At 36.8% G+C, this 25,104-nt stretch overlaps 2 protein-coding genes across 2 annotated transcripts; one reads left to right on the forward strand and one right to left on the reverse strand.

The window, feature by feature from the left end:
* The first annotated feature begins 326 nt into the window (after positions 1-326).
* Positions 327-3,626, forward strand: LOC762428 (10 kDa heat shock protein, mitochondrial). The gene is made up of 4 exons (XM_030990778.1): positions 327-459; positions 796-957; positions 2,199-2,288; positions 2,769-3,626. The coding sequence occupies exons 1-4, from the start codon at positions 457-459 to the stop codon at positions 2,823-2,825; spliced, it is 312 nt and encodes a 103-aa protein (XP_030846638.1). The 5' UTR covers positions 327-456; the 3' UTR covers positions 2,826-3,626.
* Positions 3,627-5,416: 1,790 nt separating this feature from the next.
* LOC590444 (citrate synthase, mitochondrial) lies at positions 5,417-24,926 on the reverse strand. Its single transcript, XM_030990779.1, has 10 exons — positions 24,774-24,926; positions 23,151-23,201; positions 15,160-15,267; positions 14,489-14,686; positions 13,175-13,363; positions 10,677-10,873; positions 9,892-10,021; positions 9,155-9,256; positions 7,774-7,983; positions 5,417-7,052 (listed from the first exon to the last, which is right to left on the reverse strand). Exons 1-10 carry the CDS (start codon positions 24,819-24,821, stop codon positions 6,891-6,893), a joined length of 1,395 nt encoding a protein of 464 aa, XP_030846639.1. The 5' UTR covers positions 24,822-24,926; the 3' UTR covers positions 5,417-6,890.
* Positions 24,927-25,104: the final 178 nt, after the last annotated feature.

Below are 25,104 nucleotides of genomic sequence, written 5' to 3' on the forward strand. Positions count from 1 at the left end.
TCCAAACATACAGATAATACACAACAAACAAACAAACAAACGGCCGTCCATAAGTCTAGTATAACCGATGTGGATATTCTCCGTACAAGCGTTGAATCGACTGTTCAGTTTCTAGAATATTCGGGACCCTGGGTTAATTATGATGTGATGCAATGTTTCCTGTTGTTGCAGAAGCAGGCAATATTTATGTAATTTTTTCTATTTTGTGTATGAGTTATGGTATTATGGGCTCTCTTTCTCTCTTAAAACACAACATACACACATTATATACAAGTAAAAGGTATATTTGAGACGGCTTTACATAAAGGGGGTGGGGTAAGCAAATAAACGCACACGTACGCGCACGTCTATTCTTTCATTGCAAAACACGTGTGATCAATCTGAAAGTTACCCAGGCCCTGGAAAGAGAAAGAAGACGACTCGAACGTTACTGATCACTGAAAAAACACACACACAATGGTAAGAACGGGCATGTTATGCGACTATGAATAATAAAAATATTATATTACAGTCAAAGTCGATGCTGATGTGTATTTTGACTTAATTCTTTAGAGATTTTTTGAGTTGTTTATGTTTATCAGTCCCTTGCATGCAAATCTGTGTGCGTGTGATTTCAATTCAAGTTCTGGCTCAGGAGGAGTTGGGATGTGCGAGTGTTACTTTGTTTGTGAGTGTGACCCAAATCATAAACCTGAATTGTATTATGGTGTGGGGCATGTTTGTTCATTGCATGTTGTATATAATGTATCATATCAATGAACTGATTTGTTAAAATGCTTTTTTGTATTGTATCAGGCTGCTGTTTTCAGGAGATTCAAGCCTTTGTTTGACCGCATTCTTGTGGAAAGAGTTGTCCCTGAGACGAGGACGAAGGGAGGTATCATGATTCCAGAGAAGGCACAACAGAAGGTCAATCAAGCTACAGTTGTTGCAGTAGGAGCAGGATCAAGGGACTCGGTGAGTATGCAACAGGAAAGTAAGATAAAAAGAATAAATGCAATTTTAGGCACCTGGAAGTGAACATTAAATCCAGGGGGGGGGGGGGATACTCACATATTAGGACATACAGGAGTGTGCCGCTCCAGTGGGTCACTTTTTCACAAAAATCCCTAAACATGGGTCCCATTTTTAACAAAAATATCTCTAAACATGGATCTGTTTTTGCAAAATTGCAAAATTGTGAAAAATGGGCCTTTATTTTGAGAAAAATCCCCCCCCCCAAATGACCTTAAAAAATGGGAAGGGGTTTTGAGGCTTGAGCGGCACACCCCCGTCCAAACCAAATCTGAGAACATAGATCAATATGGTTTTGGAATGCTTTGGTAACTCGTATAATCTTCAAGTTGGAAGACAAGATTGAAAGATGCAGACTGTCTATGCCCATGGAAGCCCTCCAAAAAACGATGAGAAGTGTCCTTGGGCATAAGGAAATCTTGTCCAGGAAAATTGCCCAGACGCGTTTAAGAATCAAGTTTAAAAATTTCTTAAGAGTACTCTCTCCTCAAGAGGAAATCTGTTTATTCAGATGGTCATATCTCAAGCCAATACTTATTCAATTGGTTTTCGACATTTGGACATTATTTTTGACGCTCTTTTGGAAAATGAAGAAAAAATTGAGAAATTCCCAAAATAGATTTTTGATGACAACACACTTCACCACTCTATTGTACCTGTGCTAAAATTTAACAAAATAAATTATTTTTCTACTCCTCCCTCCCCTCAAGAAAATGGGATTGGGAAGACTTTTTTTTAAAACCCAGTGTAAAATGGTTCACTGTGGTTCTATGCTATTTGGATATTTATTGCAAATGAACATCGACAACTACAAAGAAAGGATTCCTTTTCTAAAAATAAATATTTCAAAAATCAAGTATGCCATTGCTGAAGGTATAAAATACAATGAAATTCTGCTCTAAACTTACTCTAGGCCCATATGACTGTGAATACATTTGTCTGTGTGATATGCACATGGTAATGTATTCTGATTTGCAAAGAATTAACCTGTATCATTTCTAGCTGAAAAAATAACTCAACGAAAAGCAGTTGTACGATGTATTTCCTTTGGAAAATGATAATGTTTTAAAATTATCTTTATCCTGCCTCTTTCATGTCAATGCTGTAAGATCTACAATGAACAAAGTAGAGAATTTTACGACAATTATTCATTATCTTATCCTGTCATCTCTCTTCCCATACAGTCGGGTTCAGTGCACAAAGTGGCAGTAGATGTTGGAGATAAAGTTCTTCTCCCAGAATTTGGAGGAACCAAAGTTGCATTTGAAGAGAAGGTAAATTTAAATGAGAGAGCTGAAGGTTTAGCATTTAGTGTTAGAGCAAATGTTGCTAATTCGTCATGACATTAATTGTCATTTTTACTGAGCAGGGGACTCGAAATTGGACTCTAGTTTTGTTGAACTTAGTTTTGAATTGGGGATTGGAAATGAACAGAACGTTACAAACGTGTACATTATGTTTTCTGTTTGGAAGGATCATGAAAATTAACAGAGATCTGAGCAGCGGTTCATGAAACTATTATGGGTACAAGTCTGCCCACAATCTATTCAAAGATATTAAATGTAACATGTGTTTTACTGGGATGTCGTGAAGTAGATTTGGTAGAAGTCATTAACCGCATCACCAATTACACTCTCCCCAAACTTGAAATAAATGCAGAACAAATGATACCCTAAAATTTCATAGTAGACTCAATTTTTTTATATCTTTTGTACCTCAATGTTAATTTCGGTCCTATTCTTTTTGTATTCCAGGAATATTTCATCTTCAGGGAAGGCGATATACTGGGAGTTCTGAATGAGGAAAAGTGAAGAAGATGAAGAAGGATAAAATCCAAATATATATGCGACCACAGCTAGAGTACTGTTGAATAAACTCTCATGTTTGTTTGACACATTTATGAAGTTGGTGTCCCTGTAAATATGAAGATGAATTATTGCCCAGATGATGTCGTTTTTCTACAATTTGTTTTCATATTATCATATTATTATTTGAAATGTCATGGTGTTGGACCTGATCACAATGAAAAGTTTCATTATTACTGTAATTATTTACAAAATTCTTGGACATGTAGTGTACATAATATAAACCACTGTCTTGCAAACGGCTAAATTTATGTTTTGTATCTTCTGAAAAGTGTTATAAATAAACTAGCTGGCTTTTTCTTTACAATTCACAAAAGAATCCAGATTTTTTATCAAAATGGCAAAGCCTGATTACCTTAGCATATTGCAATATCTTATGTAGGTAATCATTTCTTTATAAAGCATTGTTCTGTAAGGTGAAAAGTTATCTTGATAATTTGTATCCTGGTGTATTCATTTGGAAAGGAAAAGAATATGAAAGAAAGCAAATGTTTGGTACCGGATAGTTATGTTGTGTTGGTTTGGTGCTTTATATTATATACAAGTAGTACCGACAACTGTATTCCCATCATCATTTATTGTGGTTTATGTCTAGAATATAATCTTCCAACCTTGTGTGTATCTCAAGGCTGATGCATTGATGAGAACAGTGTTAAAATGTACAGCTTTGTGGTACTGAAATGTTCAAGTTCTCTGTATGTAAAGTTATCACATGATCATGATGATTAAACTGAATTTTGAATTGTACTAACGATTGCACTGAACTGAATCTATACTGGAGTTTTCTTCTCTTAATAGGTGAATTATTGTAAGAAAATATATATATGGTAGATGTGCTATATAATGTGTAACAATTTAGTGGAACCATTGAGTTAAGCAAAGCACAATCCGGTTTCCTACCCAGTTATTTGTAAAAGGATTTTTTGGTGTTCCATAGAAGATTTGGGTGTAGTAACTTTTTCATGAACTTCAAACAGTTCTTTTAATGTCACTGAAAGAGAGAGAGAGAGAGAAGAAAAAAGACGAAGAGAGATGAGAGAGAGAGAGAGAGAGAGAGAGAGAGAGAGAGAGAGAGAGAGAGAGAGGAAGAGATGAATAAAGAGAGACATATTTAGAAAGATTGAGATAAAGGAGGGAAGAAAGAGAGAGAGAAAGAGGGGGAATTAGAGGGCCAAAGGGAGAGGGATCATACAAGAGAAGAAAAAACGAGCAGACTGAAAGAGTTTCAAAGAGAGAAGATGAGATGAATGGATTTTACAGGGTTGGATCAAAAGTGAAATCATGAATGTCTCTATATTCATGCTAATGCAAAGTGTTTATAAAATCAATGTCGAAAAGGTCATATTTATATTGATTGCTCAGATTTACCCATGATCAATCTGTCAAAAGCGTTGTTTAAGAAAAGTCAAGTGTTCAAGAGTGCGATTCTTATGACGGGTGAATTTGCTTATTTATATCATCTCAAGGATTGTACAGTTTGTAAACTCACTTGTTCTGATTAAAGGGTTAGCCAACAGAAAAATAATGAATAATCAAAAGATAATACTAATGAACTTCAGGAAAAACAGATTTGTTCAGCTCTACAAATAACCCAAACTTTAAAAAAAAATTCTTCTTCAAAGTTCTAACAGATTATGAAGGAAACTAATAATAGTTCTGATTTGATTTGGTCGATATAAGCCATGTAAATAATTCATTCATAAATATAATCTGTAAACACTTGACAAACACTGTGTGTTACCTTGAATGGAGAATAAGTAGCAGAGTTATCTCGAGGTGTGGTGGAGACGAAGTCTACCTGTAAAGAGCCTCTCTCTCTCTCTCTCTCTCTCTCTCTCTCTGCATTCATAACCTTGTTCATCGGTCCTTTTCAGGACTACATACGCACAAACAAAAAAACACCTCTCCTAATTTTCTCTACTTCTCTCTCAACAAAATCAATTACCGGTAGTCCTTCATAGGGCAAAACCCAGACTACTTTTCCTTCACTCTCTCTCTTTACTTCTCTCCCCTTTCAATCCCAACATTCCTTTTCAGGACTACCTACATGGTGAAACCTCAAACCCAACGAATGTTGATCATCCCATGTGCTAGCAAGTATTGATGCTAAAATGATTATGGCACATTCATGTTGCACTTTCCGATGAAAAACTGGAGGGCCTCCATAGCACACATTATAAAAATGGTTTGGTGCAGAAAATATGAAAATTAATATAATATTAATAGTAGTGGGTTCTTGTATGGCACTTGTGTCTTTCATTTTCAACACTTCTGGCGCTCCACATTTATTTAGCATGGCTGCCATAAAAGGGCTCTAGCATTTTCAAAAAACTGAATTCCTGCCAAGTACCCATGATCGAGTGTTACGAATGTAGATGAATATCATGCCAAAGGACATTAGTGCTACAGCAGGACCCAAACCGTGACCCATGTGATCCACAGTCCAGTGACGTATGTATTAGACCATGATACCTCTACATTTACTCGCCCTAAACCATGTAAGTATATGTGAAGTAAACAGAAATAAACACCAAATATTTAAGTGGGTCAAATAGATTTTATTCTTTCAGAATATATTTTACATTCACAATGTGGTGAAGAAAATTACACACATTTTAAAAACACATCCTCTCTTCAACTCGCAAATGTTCAGTATTTCATTCTTTCATTATCCAAGATGACTTGGGTAAATCACCATGAATTAGTTTGCAGTATTCTTTTCAATTCTTTCATTTAAGTCTCTGCATAGATTAATAATCAGTTCAGCGAGGAACGCTTGTGCAATCTTTATTCCGACGACCAAAACCCAAACCAAGACCTTAACAGCATTTTCTCCAAAGTTAAGCCAAGGGGAAAGCGGAAATGGCCAAATAGTAAACGAAAAGTTTGTAAATACATGTAGATGATAGGAGAAGCTACACAAGCACATAATTGAACTGGGGTAGAGACAACACCATATGACATGAACTGCCTTGTGCAATTAAGCACTTGCTTAGCCCTTTCTTATTGCCATGGAATTTCAAAACAGTTCATATGCTAGCTCTTCAAATAAAATGAATCATAACTCAAAGCAAACAACAGTTCATAGAAACCCATCACCCTGCATACAAAGGCATAGCATAATGAAGTCATGGTCAAAGCTATAATTTTGTCAAATTCATATACCCTACTTACGAACTTGATTTTGGCCCAAGTCCAAAGAGTTCTCGATGTTAAAATGAGACATTGCTTTACTACAATGCCCATCTTGATGTAAAGAGAAAACATTAGCTTTCCGATATATGTGCTTCATACATTTGAAAGATTAGTATCCTTACATATGTTGCCTAGAAGCTCTATCAAATTATAGATTTGGAGACTTCTTTAAAGCTTTTCAAGTATAGTTTACCTTTGAGAGCAATTTCAAATCGGTTGCCAACTTGCCAGTTTTTTTTTTTTTTTAAAGGAGAGAAAGGAAGCAAAATAGAGCACTGCATAATACTATTTGTTTAACTCTGTCTATGGTTGTTTCATTGCATGGTACATTTAATGGTAGCAATAAAATAAATCTGATATTTGTCAACAAAATCACATGCTTACAAGTTCACAACTTTTGATATATCTAATAAGAATTCATTCTAAAACTGCAATAAATTGAAATATATTATAAAGCAGCAATGCAAAACAAAGGTGATCTACAAAACTGAAACGATCCAAAGGATAAAACTCAAATCATTATTCATATTTAATATTCAACTGTCAAGTCCTTTGTGAATACAAACAATCATGTCATATATATAATACCCAAAACTTCACAACAATACTTGACAACAGTTACACAGGTTTTTTTTCTTCTTCTTCTTCTCCAAAGGTCTCATTCTCCAAACTCTCACTCAACTGATATATTCCTATAAATAGAGATCTATTCAGATTTATACGATCATCTATACAACAACCCTTTCCTGATTTTGGGTACAACTTTTAGAGGTTTCACTGGCATAGCTTTTTAAAGAGAAAGGGAGAGGATGTGGTTTAGCGACCAACAAGTTTCTTGAGGCCCTCTGTGCTCATTGATTTTGGTCGTTCCAGGGGTAGACCGAAGGCCCGGTCCCAGATGAGGGAGGCAAGGGTGCCCAAAGCTCTTGAGACGCCAAATAGGACGGTGTAGTAGTTCATCTCAGTCATCTTGTAGTACTGTAATCAAGGTAAAGGCGAAGAAGAACAACATGAAGATTAATAATCATTTCAGTAAACACATTATTAGCATAACCAGCAATTTCCAAAGCACCTAGCATCAAGTCTTTTCGTCTTCTTTGTGCATGGCTGATCGTCAACGAAACAGAGTTCAGTCTATTTGTCGCTATGGCAGGCAGCCAGTGAAAACAAATTTGTTTAATAAATTATGGAAATGCAAGCACTACTTTAAATAGACAGAACTTTGTTATTCCTGGCTTATTTTTCCTGATTGAGGTGTCTCTTTGAAATTCAGATACCGCCTGCCAAACGACTTTTTGGTACCCTCTCTTCAAATTGTTTATAATCACTCATGCGTGAAATATTCATTATATGAGTTGCATCAAATTAAAGAAAGAATCTAAACTTAACAAATATGTGTCATTTATTAATTTTAATTATGATTAAGTTACGATAAAACATCAATAATTCTTGGTTTCGTTTTTTTCCCTGTATATTATTAAAAGTGTTATTTATTGTGCATAACATGTAAACATCAATATTCCAGCCATGGCTGTCTTTCATGTAAAATTGTATTTGTATGGACCATGTTTGTGCTATAATAAAAACCATTTTTGAATTGAATGAATAAATAAAAATTAGCCACTGATTTCTGCTTCATATCTGAACGAGGCTTAATTTTTTGCCAGATCAAATGTCCAGTCACACAGCATTGACTTACCTGAAGCAGAACGCCGCTGTGAGCATCCACATTGGGCCATGGGTTCTTGGCCTTGCCTTGCTCTAGAAGGATGTCCGGTACCAGCTTGTAGAGCTGACTGACCAGCTTGAACATGGGGTCATCTGGCAGGTGCTTCAGGGCGAACTGACGTTGACATTCGTAACGAGGATCTGTCTTCCTAAGAACAGCATGTCCATAGCCTGGTACAACCTGAGAAAAAAAAATCATAGTTATGATGGTGAAATTAATAAAATAATACTACGGTGTTGGACAGATGCTTCAGGGCAAACTGACGTAGGAATTCATGATGAGCTCTGTCTTCATAAGAACAGCACATCCATAGCCTGGTACAACCTGAGAAAAGATCATAGTTAAGATGGTAACATTAATGAAATGATACTATGGCGTTAGACAGGTGCTTTGGTGGAAATACACGAGCTGGCATTCATAGTGAGGATCTGTCTTCCTATAGAACAGCATGTCCATAGCCTGGCACCACCCAATATGATCATAACAGAACATAACCTTAATAGGTGACTGATTCAGCATGTTTATTGGGGTACCCCCTCCCCCCCCCCCCCCCCCCCCCCCCCCCCCCATCCCCTAAAAATGTCATATGACACAATTCTATAGCCGGCTCTTGACCAGGGGTCCTGGGTTCGGTCCCAAGGACCTTGTAGTAACAAGGGGTCCACTGTCTTGTTTCTGATATTTAGGCTACTCGTGGTATAAAGGTTAACATTATCATATGTATCATAATGGGCTCTAAAACACTTTGCAAGTAGCTTTATAAACTACAGCCCCACTCATAACCAATCATGTAAGGTGATTCTAAACTACAGCCCTACTCATAACCGATCATGTAAGTAGCTTTATAAACTACAGCCCCACACATAACCAATCATGTAAGGTGATTCTAAACTACAGCCCCACACATAACCAATCATGTAAGGTGATTCTAAACTACAGCCCCACACATAACCAATCATGTAAGGTGATTCTAAACTACAGCCCCACTCATAACCTATCATGTAAGGTGATTCTAAACTACAGCCCCACTCATAACCAATCATGTAAGGTGATTCTTCACTACAGCCCCACTCATAACCGATCATGTAAGGTGATTCTAAACTACAACCCACACATAACCAATCATGTAAGGTGATTCTAAACTACAGCCCCACTCTTAACCGATCATGTAAGGTGACTCTAAACTACAGCCCCACTCATAACCGATCATGTAAGGTGATTCTAAACTACAGCCCCACTCATAACTGATCATGTAAGGTGATTCTACACTACAGCCCCACTCATAACCGATCATGTAAGGCGATTCTAAACTACAACCCACACATAACCAATCATGTAAGGTGATTCTTACCTGTCCTCCTTTTAGTGTTTCCCAGATGAATGCTTTCAACTCCTCATCCGAGACCTCCCCTTTAAGGTCCTCTTGAAGCTTGGTCAGCCATACTAGCACCTCCTACCATGGGAAAACAATCACCATGGCAACACAAAATGAGTCACAAGATACATGTAGGAAATGCATAACACGAATTTCACATATACTAACTACTACAGTCAAACCTGTATAGACCGCTCAAGAGACATGAAATGTGGTCTGTATAGACAGCTGGTCTTTATCTACAGGTTCCTTTAGTATATGTTTCAATGAGAAACCATAATCAAGGGAAACAATACATGTGGTCTTTCTTTACAGGTGGTCGCTAAAGCAGTTTTGACTGTATTAGCAAATATCTTGTGGATACTGCCTTTCCTTAAAATCAGATTCACTTCAACTCTATCGTGTATATATTGATGTAGGCTTTTCTTGGAAAGCAAGCCATCAAATGAATTTGAAAGAGTTAATGATCAAGTGTACAAATTATTCACCAAAGCTACTAAGATGTATTGATAATGTTTAATGCAATAATTGTTATGCTTTTGAAAATGTAAAGTATAATCTCAGCAATCTTTTGGCTACTAACGTGAATATTTGTATTGTTCTTAAAAAAACAAACACCATTCAATCAAATGGAATAGATAGATATTTCAAAGCAGTACACCACATCAAGTTGAAATGGAGCCTGAATGTTTGATAAGGTCTAAAGCACTCACCTGGTTAGCGAGACCATGGAGAGGACCGGCAAGACCGTTCATACCAGCAGCAAAGGAGAGGTAAGGATCTGAGAGGGCACTACCAACAAGATGAACCGTGTGTGCGCTGACGTTGCCTCCTTCGTGGTCACTGGAAATGAGAACATAAAAAAGATGATATTATTTTGTTGAGGAGGATGAGGCAATGGTAATAATAATAAAAATAATCCTAACTTTGTAGCATTTAATATAAAATACCGTATTTAATCGCTTTATAAATATTATCATCCCGGCCATCGGATCCATTCATGCACAATGTGCACCATCGCCACTCCCTGAGGAGTATTCCTACCATAAGGTCACAGGTGGACATACTGCAATTACTACAAAAAGACTTCCATCATCCTACCAGGGCCCCGTCTTACAAAGAGATGCGATTGATCTAAACCAATCGCAAGTCCTCTTATCCATCGCAAGTTTGCCATATCCTATCTCTTATGTACATATTTGTGATTTTTATCAATCGCAAATAAGTTGCGATTAATTTCATCTCTTTGTAAGACAGGGCGCAGGTCACCATTTCTCTCCTGGGTTCAATTGACTAGCGACACACATTAGCAAAGACACAAATCATAAACAGAGACATGGGGTAATTAGTCCCTGGCCCTGTTGAATAAAACTTACCATCGATGGTAACTTTGCCATCAATGGCAACTAGCATGGTAACATGGTTCAACAGCCAATCAAAATCAAGGTTTCCATGGTAGTTACCATTGATGGCAAACTTTATGTAATAGGGCCCTTACCTGTGAATTGTGAGGTAGAGCCTCATGAGCTCTGTGAACATGGGATCGTCATAGCCAAGCATCTGAGCAAAGTTACCAGACCAGTCCAGATCCATGTTGATAGGGCACACGGAGGAATCCCTGTACATGTTGCGATAGATGATAGCAGCTACGGTGGGGAGCTTGGCAATAAGGCTCATTGCATCTTCATAGGTGTGCTGCAAGCAACAAGAAATATGGAGAATAAAGTTTATTTATTTATTATGGTATAAAAAACATTGTACATGGCAGCCTTATGGCTGAATTGAATGCAATTTACATAAGTAATAACACAAGGATACTGCACAAAATGCAATAGGTTTAAAAAGTTATAAAAAATAGTACACTCATATTAAAACAGTAGGTACACCTTAGATGAAAGAATATTGATGGTGGGATTATGGAAGTGGGTAATGGATGTGAAAAAAATAAAGGTTTTATAATAGTATAGTATTAATGACTGCTTTGAGAGAAATAGTTGTTTTATTACGCTCAAGGGAAGGTTAGAATTGTGCTATTCCCCGAGGCTTGCCGAGGGGAATAGCCCAATTGTAACCTTCCCGAGAGCGTATGAAAACAACTATTTCTCGAATATTAAAGCAGTCATTAATACTTTTATATGCCGAAAAAAAATAGACTAAAAAATAAAAAATAAAAAATAATTTACATTTTTGTCGAAGACGGGATTCGAACTCTTGCGTACAACAAGAGGTGTATCGAAAACCAACGCTTAGACCACTCGGCTATCGCGCGCCGTTAACATGCTTGGCAGTTTTCTCCAATATATACATTAAAATGGATTGAAAACGGCTCCGCGTGAGGGATGCTTCGCAAAAGCTCCATGAAACGGACCCTTCTTTTACTTTTGCAATGCATATTGGCACGAACTTAGATCAAGATCTATCGGCAGATGTTGTTTTTTTGTTTTTGAGAGTTAATTTTCGTCTTCATGTCAACAATGCAAGATAAAATTGTCGGTAAGATCGATCGAGATTCAATTGTATTGAAATTGCCGACCAATTTTTCGCACACGTATGGTATCCTCCATCGCTCAAACCATTTTTTAACATGTAAACCTATGGGGTAACCACGGAGACTGACCTATTTTTTTAATAACCATGGTTATTAAAAATATTGAAATGTTTTAAGCATGGTTACCGGGAATTTTACAGGAACAGTTGAAGTTTATGAATGCAATTCGACCAATCAGATGGCTGGATTTCTTAAGTGAGGTATATAATAAGCATTTATATCATATTTCATATTAAAGACAGATAGTAGTGGGATCTCATGGGGAGTTTGACACCATTCTGGTGTTTATCCAATATCAGGCGTTGTGAACTACCGAGATTAGCCTTCAGTTTTATGACCAACAGGCCTAATATACTCCTGTGCATTTTCCACCCCTTCCCCATATGGTAAAGTCATTACCTGACAATTTCCTCACCCAAAGACTCTCCGAGAGACTAGGGGGTATTTCTGGACGGGACAACGGGTTTGCTGTGTGCTAGACTTGTACACCCATTGATGTTATTTCCACCAAGTCTGGTGCCAGCGAATTATGACCTCTTGCACATGGAAACTGACGACCATCTCACCTTAATTGTAAGGTTAACATGGGATTGGTTTGAGCAAATTTTAGCGGGAGCAAATGTCGGATCTCCATTGCAACCTACCTCCCCGTACGTTGACTTGTGTACACCCTGAAACCCAATCTCAACTCTAACCCGAACCTAAAATCCTATCGCACATCTAACCATGATATAGAACCCCATTTCTTGGACAAAATTAATTCCAGAGCAATTTTAGCTAGAGCAAATGTCGGATCACCAACGCAACCTATCTCCCAGTACGTTGACTTGTGTACACCCTGAATACAAATCTGAACCCTAAACCTAAACCAAACTTAAAACCATTTCACACACCTAACCATGACAGAAACCCCATATCTTTGACGAGAATAATTCCATAGCAAATTGCTGAGTGGTCAATTTTGTAGACATGCTGATTTTTTACCTTCAACCCTAGACCCACTCCCAACACAAACTCTAAACCATAGCAAATTTTAACTAGAGCAAATATCGGATCACCAACGCAACCGACCTCCCAGTACGTTGACTTGTGTACACTCTGAGTCCCAATCTCAACCTTAACCTGAATCTAAACCGTATCGCACACCTCATTTCTTCGACAAAATTAATTCCAGAGCAATTTTAGCTAGGGTAATGTTGGATCACCAACGCAACCTACCTCCCAGTACGTTGACTTGTGTACACACTGAGCGTATGCCTCTGCAAACTTGCTCTTGCTGTTCATTAATAATGGTCTGTTTTCACTCAAACTTTCAGATTATCTTCAATTGTACATCTAGCATTGAAGTCACTGCCTCAGCACCATTTTTTCTCATCTGAACAATGTTACCAAAGTCCCTTTAATGTAAGATTGGGAAATGTAAATGTCGGATCATGATTTCAACCTACCTCCCAGTATGTTGACTTGTGTACACCCTGAGCGTATGCCTCTGCAAACTTGCTCTCACTGTTCATGGCTGAGATAGCGGCACTGAATTGAGACATGGGATGAAGTGAGCTGGGGAAATTATTCAGCATCTGCACGACGTGGGAAGGGACGGCTGCTCTCTCGTTCCACTCCTTCGAGATGGCTTTTACCTGCGGGATGTAAACAGACAAATATTGATAAGACAGGATACATATGGGTCATTCCATAAAATTGGGGCAAAAAAAATATGACGGTGTCCATGTAATGTACATTGTGGGTATGAGATTTTCTACTATACATGAAAGATGAAATTATCTGTTGAACATTTTTATGCAGTGAATACATAGTAGTGCCCAGCGTTAAATGGACACCATATTCATATAAAATCATGTAAACTTTGTCCATAATATTGATTAACCATGAAGCTGGAGTACTTCTGAAGTGGTAAACTGCAACATTATTTTGGGATAACGTATACTGACAATGGCAATTTCATTTGTTATACTTCAGATCAAATCTGGCTTTGGACTAAGCTTAAAGCCAGCCTCAGTTTTAAACTTAGTAGAACAAGGGTCTGCAACTTTATGAGTGTACTCACTGTCCTTTTTCAGCACTGCCACCCCTAAATATTTTGAAACAAATTTCAAATCAACAAAGCTCCCATTGGAGAGGGCGTGCGCCACATGCTCATGTGCAGATCAGCCGTTTTTGGTTTTTCATATTTTTTTAACCATAACCCAAGCTAACCTACAACAATTTTGAAAGGATAATCCTAACCTAACCCAGCCCTTCAGATTAACTTTTTTTGGAAGGGGTTCGGACTGAACGTTTTACACTCTGTATGCATGATCCCACAGTAAAAAAAAATACAACATTTTGGGTGGTCCTGGACTTAGATTTTGGGTGTTCATGTGTCTTGGGCGCCTGCTAGTGTCAAGTCTTGCAGGGTAACCTACATAACCTGGGGGGGGGGGGGGGGGGTATTTCACAACGACGAAATTGACTTAACTATGGCAGGCCGTTCATGCTACTGGTTGCTCTCACCATTATGATCTTTAGATCAATTTTTGTCCTTCAATAATGAATTATCAAAAAATGTAGACTCTGTAGATTTGTGACCATGATTTGTACATCCCTTGAGAGACCAATGCCAGTAAATGGTGAGAGCAAACAGTGGCATGAATGGCCTGCCATCGTTAAGTCCAACTTAAAGTCAATCTTATTCTTAGTCTTTGTGAAACACTCCCCTGGATCAATTTTTGCTGAAGAATAAGCCAGAGCTACACCTAACAAACCTGAGCGTCTGATGGGATATCCCCCGTGACCAGGAGCCAGAAGAGACCCTCGGGGAGTGGCTCCGATCCACCAGGAGCCTTAGGGAGGAGCTTCTGACATTCAGGGAGGCTGTAACCACGGAAACGGATGCCTTCATCTGGGTCTAGCACAGACGTCTCTGTGACGAGGCCCTTCATGCCACGCATACCTCCATACAGCTGTAAAATAGACAAAACTTGTGTGAACTGAATTGATACTCATAACTGGAAAGGCATTTCATTTTTACAGAATATGATTATATATGGATAAAGATCCTCTAATGGTGATAAATCGAAAGGTTTAAGGAGAAAGAAAAAAAATTGTGAACAGAATGATAGAAATGATGATTTCAGAGGTCAAAAGGTACTTTTAAAGTGAGAAATGCCACATTTTAGAATGATGAAGTGATAATTTTGTTTTGCTTCTGAATTTCCTTGCACATGTACATGTATACAACATACATGTAATAATAAATAAATAAATGGAAAATTTATAATTTTCTAGTATATTTCATTTGCTTTGGTTAATCCCATCTTCAAACTTCATAATCAAGTAATACTCTCACAGACACGGAAACAGTGAAGTCATAGATTGCTTCTCACTGTCATTATCAACACTTATTAAACCTTCTTGAAATAGAAACGGAACTTACCATGTCAACTTGAATCTCACCAATGACCTTTGCGCCACATTCTTTGCGGAACTCTTTGATTTCTGCCTGCTTCTCTGGAATTTGGTTGGCAACAACATCTTTTAAATTCTATTGAGATTGAGAGAGAGAAAGAGAAAGAGGGAGAGAGAGAGAGAGAGGAATTAGAGTGGTAAATAATGTCATCTTTGTCCAAGATAATTACTAATAAAGGGAGTCTGGTATTGTACATGTGTAAGATTGGTTCATAACTATATAAAGGTTTAGAACCTACAAATGCACACAGATTGGCTGGATTTTGGCCCATGAAAATGAGCCTCTCTTTCACGGCATAGTAAACACAAACCTGGTGGATTTTGAATGGACCATGAATTAAAAGAGATCGTAAAGAAGCTACCGGTACCCTGTACATGTTTACACACGTTACACCAGTATTAAACATGGATAATAGGTGTCTGACCTAGGACACTCCGACTCTGGCATGAAAAGAGGATAGACCAATTATTTTTGGATGGCTGCCATTGTTTTGACCCTGCTCTGACTCTCAAACACTAGATGACCTCACAGAGTTCAACTTCCTCTACGTGTACATTTCATTTATATACCCTCACCCTGGTAAAAATGACTAATGATTGTGGCTACCGGTAAACATGCTTTGCCTTTACAAACGCACACGTGTGCACTGTGTATATGTATGTAATGATCAGAATTTAACTGATTAGTATTTTGTACCTTACAGGACCAATCACGATTTTTGCACTGGATAATTAACAACTGTACATGGTCATTGCATACATGCCAACATTTGAAAATCAGAAATCTGTACAAATTATGCTATTTTCAAAAGAAGAGGAACAATCCTAACTCTCCTATTCAATACTACAGACAAATTTGTACAGGAAGAGGAACACCTGCATTAAAATGATAATTATCTTCTCCCAAAAAGAGGAATGTTCCTCTTTAATCTGAACAGTTGGCATGTATGTCATTGTATAGAAAGTTACACATTTTAACTCAAATCAGCGATAACGGATGTGAGTTTTCTTTGCTTACTAGCTTTTTTGCTGACTTTGACACTGCAACCAGCATCACGTGCTTTTCATTTCATGACTCAATAACTCATGCATGATCCTGTGTCAGTTTTCCCAAATCATAATTTCAACTGACAATCAGTGTCAACCAGCTAGGTTAACAAATTCTTATCCTAACTGAGCATCAAAAACGAATTACACTGAAAGCCTGGCAATAACTGATCTACATTTGTGTACATGTAGTCTACATTCGGAAGGTTAATTTGTTTGTTTGTTTGTTATAATAGCAACAGGAACATATGATCACAATAATTTAATGCATTTTATTGGGTTTAAAAGAAAATCCACAAACATCCGGGAGCTCTTAAAAAATTTCCATACAGCTTTATTTTAGCTTTCCATCTGAGGTAAATTACTCACAAAATCTTGTGTGTCTTTTTATTCGAAAGCATACAGGGTTCATGTACATACATACTTAAGTGAAGACCCTAGAGTACATACAGTGCATGTAGATGAGCAATTCTGAATCTATTAAGACTATGGTACGACATAAACTGTATTTATCTACACTTGTACATGTACTGCACCAGAAACACGTTGTGCACACAGTACATTATGTAATCTATCAGTGCAAGGATCAATTAGCTCCTATCAATACTATGTCGGCAACAAGTCAGTCCACAAGACAGGCAACTAAATGTCAAGATCTTGTACGTGTGTAGTTCACAAAATTATACATTTAGGTCTACAGTGTGTAATTTCTTATAATTGAACGCTTTCGAGACAGGATTTATTTTAAGGTCTAAATTGATAACATATTGCTCTTCAAATAGGCAAAGTATATTTCTTTCAATTCACAATTTCACATTCACGACAATTAACTAATAAACTCAATTAACTCATTGAAATAAACTGTATTATGTCTCTGAAAAAATATGTACCGTATGCAGGGGCGGGGCGGGGGGGGGGGAAGAGGAATAATTGTTTTATTTTTTATTTAGCCGGGGGGCACGTCCCTGTTTTTCAGTACATTTTTGGCAAATTTGAGGCTGATTTCAACACTTTTTTTCCCCCTGGATCCGTCCCTGGTGTGTGGTAGAGACTGTAGAAATTTTATCAAAAAGTTAAAAATTGTAGATTTTTTATTTAATATAAAAACTGTGCTGAATCTCTCAACATGTTGCCAATTCCATGAATTTACAGCTTAAAATGTATTTTCCTTTTAAAAATTCCTGGCATCAAGCACATTATACATTATAGTAATGAAGAAGAAAATGGATGCAGTGTGTGCAGAATTAGCTTCCCTTTCTACTCATGTATTTTGCATATTTTATAGAGCTCTTATTAATCAAACGTTATTGTTTCTTATTTGATGTGATGAAATGTAGAGTGTGTCTTTGTGTATTTGGAAGATAATCTTATAAAGTATGAAAAGATAATGTTGTTAGTTGTTACATTATCACTAGAAATCACTACATATCGTACATCCATTTGAAGTTTTCAATGTGTAATTTCTAATACTTCGAGAAATAAAAAAAAAAAAAAAAAAAACTAACTATGCCAAATGAGATACACATGTACATGTTTATTCATATGCCGAATGAGATTCATGAATGATGAACTGTAATCATGTACATGATGATAATACCGGTAAGCTGCATGAACTCTGGCTGAGCAACTTTCAATATTAATTCATACTACAATGTAGATCTCTTGCATGTAATATATAGGCCTATGGAGGGGCACAGACACAGCACGCCATGTAATTCAGTATGCTCATAAAGCAACTGCTTAGACATTATAAAAATATCAAAAGGGTCTGCGGTCCAATGACCACTGGGTTATAGTTTACTAAGTAGTAAGGCTGCTATTGAATACCACAGGGTTAACAGATATATGGTATTGTTGCAGGCATTGTTTGGTGCACGATACATCCTGAATGATTGATACCACAAGATCACAATGTCAATAAATTCATTCAGGGACATCATTGCATTTTTGATACAGGTATGATGCAATTTCATTGTCATAACTTGCAGAAAATACTAGTACATGTACAGTGTAGTACTAGTAGACTAGCAGAACATTTATGTGTTTAATTCACATGTACTACATGTATCAAATTGTGTACAGGTATGTGGATAGAGCTAATATTGATCAGATTCCTACACTTCTTGGTTTACTTTCACTGAAATACACGTTCTTATTTTCATTTAGGCCTACATGTACATGTACATAGGCTAAATTGTATTGTACAATGTACATGTACCTGTGTTTATATAGGGAGTTCAAGAGTCCACTTTAGGATTACTAGGGATTAATCTATCATTAATTAATTTGATCTCTACTACTGTACATGGACCAGAGAGAGAGGTGAGCTTTAAATCAATGTAACAATAAGCATCCTCCATGAGACAATACAATTAGAACATGACAATTTTAATTACATTTTAAAAAGTGAAGTAAATATGACATGTACGGATCTAGATACCTCCACTACAATACAGAACATGGGTACCACCACATAGTACATTGTATAAACAGATACTATTTATAAGGGCGCATTTGGGGTTTGAAATGACCGTGAAAAGTTATCAGCATACTGGTGCATGGATGGCAAACACGTGTATGAAATACATGTAGATGTAGATCAAGCCACTGGGAAGTGTATTTCTATGCTCACTACTAAAAATAAGAGGGCTCTAACAAGTAATCTCTATATACCAGCAAATCTTTTAAAATGGAAATTGCACATTCAGGTTACAATTATGTACAAAATGCATGTACATGTACAATGTAGCAAACTGATAAGAAATGAATATAGCACTCCCACAGATTACAAAGGGCTCTTAACCAAACATGATTGTAATATAATTACTTTGGGCTACTACAACATGTACATTGTACATTGTACATGAACATGTACCTGTAATACATGTATGCACCAAAACTACATGCACACACCATTTTCATATTGCATTAAAATCTATGCAAGCTTTTAGTCATTCATTCCAAAACAATTAATTACAAATTCACAACTACTAATAGAACAGTCAGGAAATATTGCTTAATACTAGGTATTGAAGCCAAGTTTTTGTCAGCCTCCCGACCCTCACGTTTTTAATGGGTAATTTCCTTTTAATTCTTGATTATAACTAATCTTCACAGAAGTTGGCAGCTAGCCAGCCACATGACTGAGTAAATGAATGATTTCAGTTTTAATGACTAGGAAATTACTTCATGTACACATGATCCTGTAAGTTTTATACCTCTTCAAGCGGTATATATTGAGCAAATGAGACGTGAGGTGACTGAGGTCAGGAAACTGTTATTTAAAGCGCAAGGCCCCGATGAATTAGCCCCATGTTTGTTGAAAGAAGGTGCAGAACAATTGGCACCTGCTCTTTGTAAACTTTTTAATCTGTCTTTGTCATCAGGTGTATTGCCAGCCGATTGGCAAAAAGCTAATATATGTCCATTGTATAAAAAGGGTAACAAACAGGATCCGGGTAATTATCGCCCTATATCTCTTACGTCCATTACATGCAAGATCTTAGAACGCATAATTTGTAAACGTCTTATTGAACATTTTAATGAAAATAATATACTATGTGACAATCAACATGGTTTTCGGGAAAAAAGAAGTTGTGAAACACAACTTATAGAAGCAATTAATGATTGGAGTTATAATATGGAGTCTGGTTCAAGCGTCCACATTGCTTTCCTTGATTTTGCAAAGGCGTTTGATAGTGTACCTCACGACCTTTTAAGAACAAAACTTGAAATGTATGGTGTAAGATCTCAAAATTTAGAATGGATAATGAATTTTTTACAGAATAGATATCAAAGGGTGGTTATAAATGGCGAATGTTCTTCATGGATCAAAGTTAAATCAGGCGTTCCGCAAGGAACAATTTTAGGCCCGATATTGTTTTTATGTTTCATTAATGATATGCCTAATAATATTTCATCAACTATTCGATTATATGCGGACGATTGTATATTGTACCGTCCAATTTTCAATGTAGATGATTGCAAGATATTACAAAATGATTTAGAAGTTTTAAGTAAATGGTCTGAAACATGGATGCTCGACTTTAATGTATCAAAGTGTAAAACTATGAAAATGTCTCGAAAGCTTCACGATATAACATATAATTATTCTCTCAATGGACAGGAGTTAACAAATGTAAAGTCTGAAAAATACTTAGGTCTTGTAATAAATGATTCTTTAAACTGGAACGACCATTGCACTGACTTATATACAAAATGTAACAGGATCATGGGAATTATAAGACGGAATTTTGTTAATTGTCCAAAGTCTATTTTAAAAAGTCTTTTTGAATCACTAATTCGCTCACGTTTAGAATATTGTTGTACAGCATGGGATCCCTATAGAAACACACACAAAGAGAGGATTGAACGTATTCAAAAACGTTACGTAAGGATGATGTGTAAGGATTGGTCTACGAGTTATAACGTGTTATTACAAAATGTCAAAATGAATTTATTAGAAAATAGACGAAAGTACCATAGACTTGTTTTTTACTATAAGATTGTAAATAACTTGATTAATGTAGGAGAAGTAAATAGGTGCACACGAGCGAACAGAATAGGAAGAAATGATAATACTTTTAAGATGCACGTTCCATATGCCAGAACAGACTATTATATGAAATCCTTTTATCCCCAAACAATTAATGAATGGAATCAACTCCCACAAACAGTAGTAAACAGTCAATTGCTAAATACCTTTAAATCGGCTCTGGTAAAACATCTCAATCTAGATTTTTAAAATAGAAGTGTCTTGCAATTTCTAACTTGTATTTCTGTTGTTGTATTTATATTGAACTATAACCTATGTCATACTTCGATATTTTATGTATTAGTATTTACTGTGTAATTATGTATGCCATTTTACTGTCCATATCTGGGATGCAAACTTGTATGGGTTTTTCTAAACCTTGTTTTGTAACCCAAGACATGTATATATTTTTATATTGTCTGAATAAAATAAAATCAAATCAAATCAAATAGTTGAGTTCTGTTTTCAGACCGCAAATGCCTTCAAAGTGCATGGTTATTGCTCTTATTCTTATCATTGACATTTCTAGTGCCCTTTTAGAACCTAAAATTGCTATGAAGGTAATTTTAGACCCCAAACGACTTTTTCAAATTATCTAATATTTGTGGTGGTACACAAGTATTATAAATCGTTATATTTATGGATTATTCAGCCGTTTCTGAACCGATTTTGATCAAACAAAGATGATTTTGTCATTTAAATTGTATGTTCTTTCAAATTTTACACTCAGTTTTTCATTATCTCACAAAAAATTATTTAGTGTAGCGCCCTCTGCAACAGAACTCAACTATCCCTTTATGTACAGTATGTCCCATTTGCAGGCCCCAAAAAATGAAAAGGTTAAATTCCAACGGCATTTGAAAGATAATACTAATTTAGAACTTCCCTAAAAAAAATGGGGGGGGGGGGGGGGCTTGAAAATGTCTTTAAGTGGGAAAATAACAAATAATATTTGTTGTCGAATCAACTTAAGTGCTACCAAGTCAGTAAGTAATAGTCTGATTTCAGACCATTGTACTGAATGGTCGTACGTTTTGTGCTGCGCAAAGATTCAATGAGTTTAATTTTGGACATTACAAGAGTGGGTTATTGATGTAGACAAATGCTCATGTACCCTACTTTACCTTTACCTTAACCCTTACTGTACTGGGCTATTTTGAGCACCCTCTGACTGGGGGGGGGGGGGGGCCTGGGAGGCCCCCCCCTATGATCTCGGCCGTCGATTGTCCGATGAACACGAAAATTTGCATGTTTGTAGATATTTACGTAAGGAACAAGATGGTATAATTAGTTTTTTCCGAATATGCAAATTTTTGTCGTTGGCCTAATTAATTATGCAAAATGCGCTAATTTTATGCATTTTACAGAAAACGTGTCAAACTCCACTTTTTGAATGTTGAAACTCATTATTCATATGAAACTTCTTTTCTTACACAAAAAAGTTATTTTAATGTAATTAATAATGATAATTTATGCAAATTTTGATGCGATTTTTATTTTTTTAAATTTTATTTTGATGACATGCGCATACTAATTGTTATGTAACGCCTTACAGGTATATCCGATTTCGACGAAAATGGTATCAAAATGTGCGTAAGACTTGAGGGAAAAAAGTCATGAAACGACAATTCAAAATTCCAAGCGGTTGCGACGCAATCTCCGAAAATGTCGAGGGGGGGGGGGGGCCTCCCAGGCCCCCCCCCCCCCCCAGTACAGTAAGGGTTAACCCAAGAATCTGGAAGAATGCCGTGTTCTCGGCTGAAAAATTTAATGTGATTAGCGTGCACTGTCCATTATTCCTCCACACTTTTAACTTTTTGACAGAGTAGCAGCAGACAAAAAAAAAAGGTTAAAGGTAATACAAAGCTTTGGTATGGGGTCATGAATTTGGTCCAAATGAGCATATTGGAACGCATATGCGATCCTACAATATTCAGTGATCGTTGTCGCGGTAGAAATCGAGTCTAAAGTTATGAAATTGTAAATAATACACTCTTTATGTTGTATAGCTCCCTCTCAAGGTCAATATATTAATTAAGCTATTTATAAAACAATGTTTCTTGACTAAAATCGACCAATTATCTATTCCCGTTTGGTAATTATTATGTCACATCTACATATTCTGAGATTTTCATGGTCGCAGCTACCACTGTATGGCTGTAGGCGCTATTTGAAATTTATCACAATTTACCGGGAGCACCGGTAAATTTTTATATTCAATTTTTCTCGAAAGCAGAAGTGTTTTAGGGGCTAATTTTTCTAGTGCTTATAATACATCCACAGGGACATCCAAATATATCAAAACTGTTAAGAATCACTATCCACCCAATTTTCAAAATTTACCAAAACTTTGTATTACCTTTAAATGTTGTACTTACTGTTAATTCTGATGCATTTCTGACTCCAGCTCCAAATGCAGGAAGGACATTCTGTGAAAGAAGAGAACAATTTTATCATTATCATCACAGCCAAAACATTCAAGAAATCATAGCTTAGGTAAAATACATTCTTGATTTTACTGAGAAAACCAATGCTATATACAAGGGTGTCTGAACGATTTTACAGTTTTCCCTTCTGGATCGTTTTTCACCATTACGGTTAGTCTAATTAAAAAAATCAACTACTCAGAAGAACACATTTCAAACTTCAAGACTCACCGATGTTTCTATCAAAAGATACTGCCCATCATTACTGATAAGGGTCTGGAAATCATCATTTTGAGAGCAGATATCTTCAAAATTGTAAGTAAGAAGTGGTATGGCACCAACTGATTGTATGAAATCCTGCCTTGCAAATTATGAATTACCTTATTTTTGATGGATCACATTTTTTATAAATTAGCTGTACTGTAAACCCCTGTTCTCGACCGAAGTAAGGTTTCATTGTTTTTATGACTTTGTTAGTTGCAGCGCGCACGCCGATCCGACATCAAATTTTTAGATTGCGATATCTCCGGAATCCTTTGATGATAAATTTTCTAGTTGAACCAATTTGAAGAAAAAAACTTTGCCGTCTACATGTATTTGGTAATAATTGAAATAAATGAATTGGTGTAAAATACAAGAAAATTTAGATCGAATTGAATAGCCAGTAGGGGCGCTGGTCCGAGAATAAGGATCGTCTGCATAAACGAGGACTGTTATTGTAAATGCGGACCCATGCGTCATAAAAAATAAGGATCGTTCACATTTTCGCAGACGTTTCATATTTTTGAACGGCGCGTTGACGATGCAAAAATCAGATTCTGCATTGATTTTCTTGATGCATTTTAGATCTACAATGACTTTTTACAAAGACTTACACATTATGAGCGATAAATCCTTGGGAAGATGGACAACCCATAAAAATAGACGGTGAACTATATTATTTTCTTAAGGCTAAGTGGAATCTATTTTTAGCATCGCCAGTGGGCGCCTGGGCGGTTAGGTAACCTGAAACCCGCAGAGCGCCGATGAAAAAAAACGTCCGCGAAAATGCAGACGATCCATATTTTTGAGGACGCATTTTGTCCGCGTTTAAGAGGATATCCTTGTTTATGAGGACGATCCTCATTCTCGGACCAGCGCCCCTGATCACATTTTGTATAGATCTAGGTCTAGACCTATTTTCAAAATCTCTGCAAACGCAAACTTTGGAGTTTGGTTACCCCGCCAGCTCGATTAAGTACAGGCCACTGACGGGTGTATTCTCTCCCTAACAGTAACATTCAACCAAAAATCTTGAAAAAAGTCTCTGACATTATACTGTCTTCTACTTCGAGACATAGAGTCTCCCATATTGGCTGCAGCAGTGCGCCTCTAGACCTATACTACGTCTGTAGCTGGTGTATGCATGTGGAGCGTGTGTGTAGTGCACTGCAGCCACAGCACAGACAGCTAGTCACGGCCACGGGCGAAGACGCGTCGGTAAGCACTGTGCCGGTGAAATGAACGCCTCCCAACGCGATGATATACCTGAAAAAAGGGCTGAAATAATGGAATTACAGATACAAAATATTATACCTTGGCTTGCGAAAGAAGTCGCCTAGTGGCTATATTGACGAGAGACATAATTTTAAGTTGATCTCAACAGCAATTTTCAAATTAAAAAGAGGACTTGAGCCCAACAGCACCGGTTCCTTCAAGCAGCAGCGTAACGGAAGCTATTAGCTTTCGCCAGGTCAAATCGTATCGGGTCATATCATATCATGAGAATGCATGTTGTTGTTGTTGTTTGGTGATACCGGCCTATCGGGGTTCATTTACCCGGATTTATTATAATTCTTATAATTTTGTGTATGATAAAACGTCGTTCATGCTCTTCGCATTTTTCCAAATAGATATTATATAGGCC

Source organism: Strongylocentrotus purpuratus, unplaced genomic scaffold (assembly GCF_000002235.5).
Source record: "Strongylocentrotus purpuratus isolate Spur 01 unplaced genomic scaffold, Spur_5.0 spur5_scaffold_19, whole genome shotgun sequence".
NCBI lineage: Eukaryota > Metazoa > Echinodermata > Echinoidea > Camarodonta > Strongylocentrotidae > Strongylocentrotus > Strongylocentrotus purpuratus.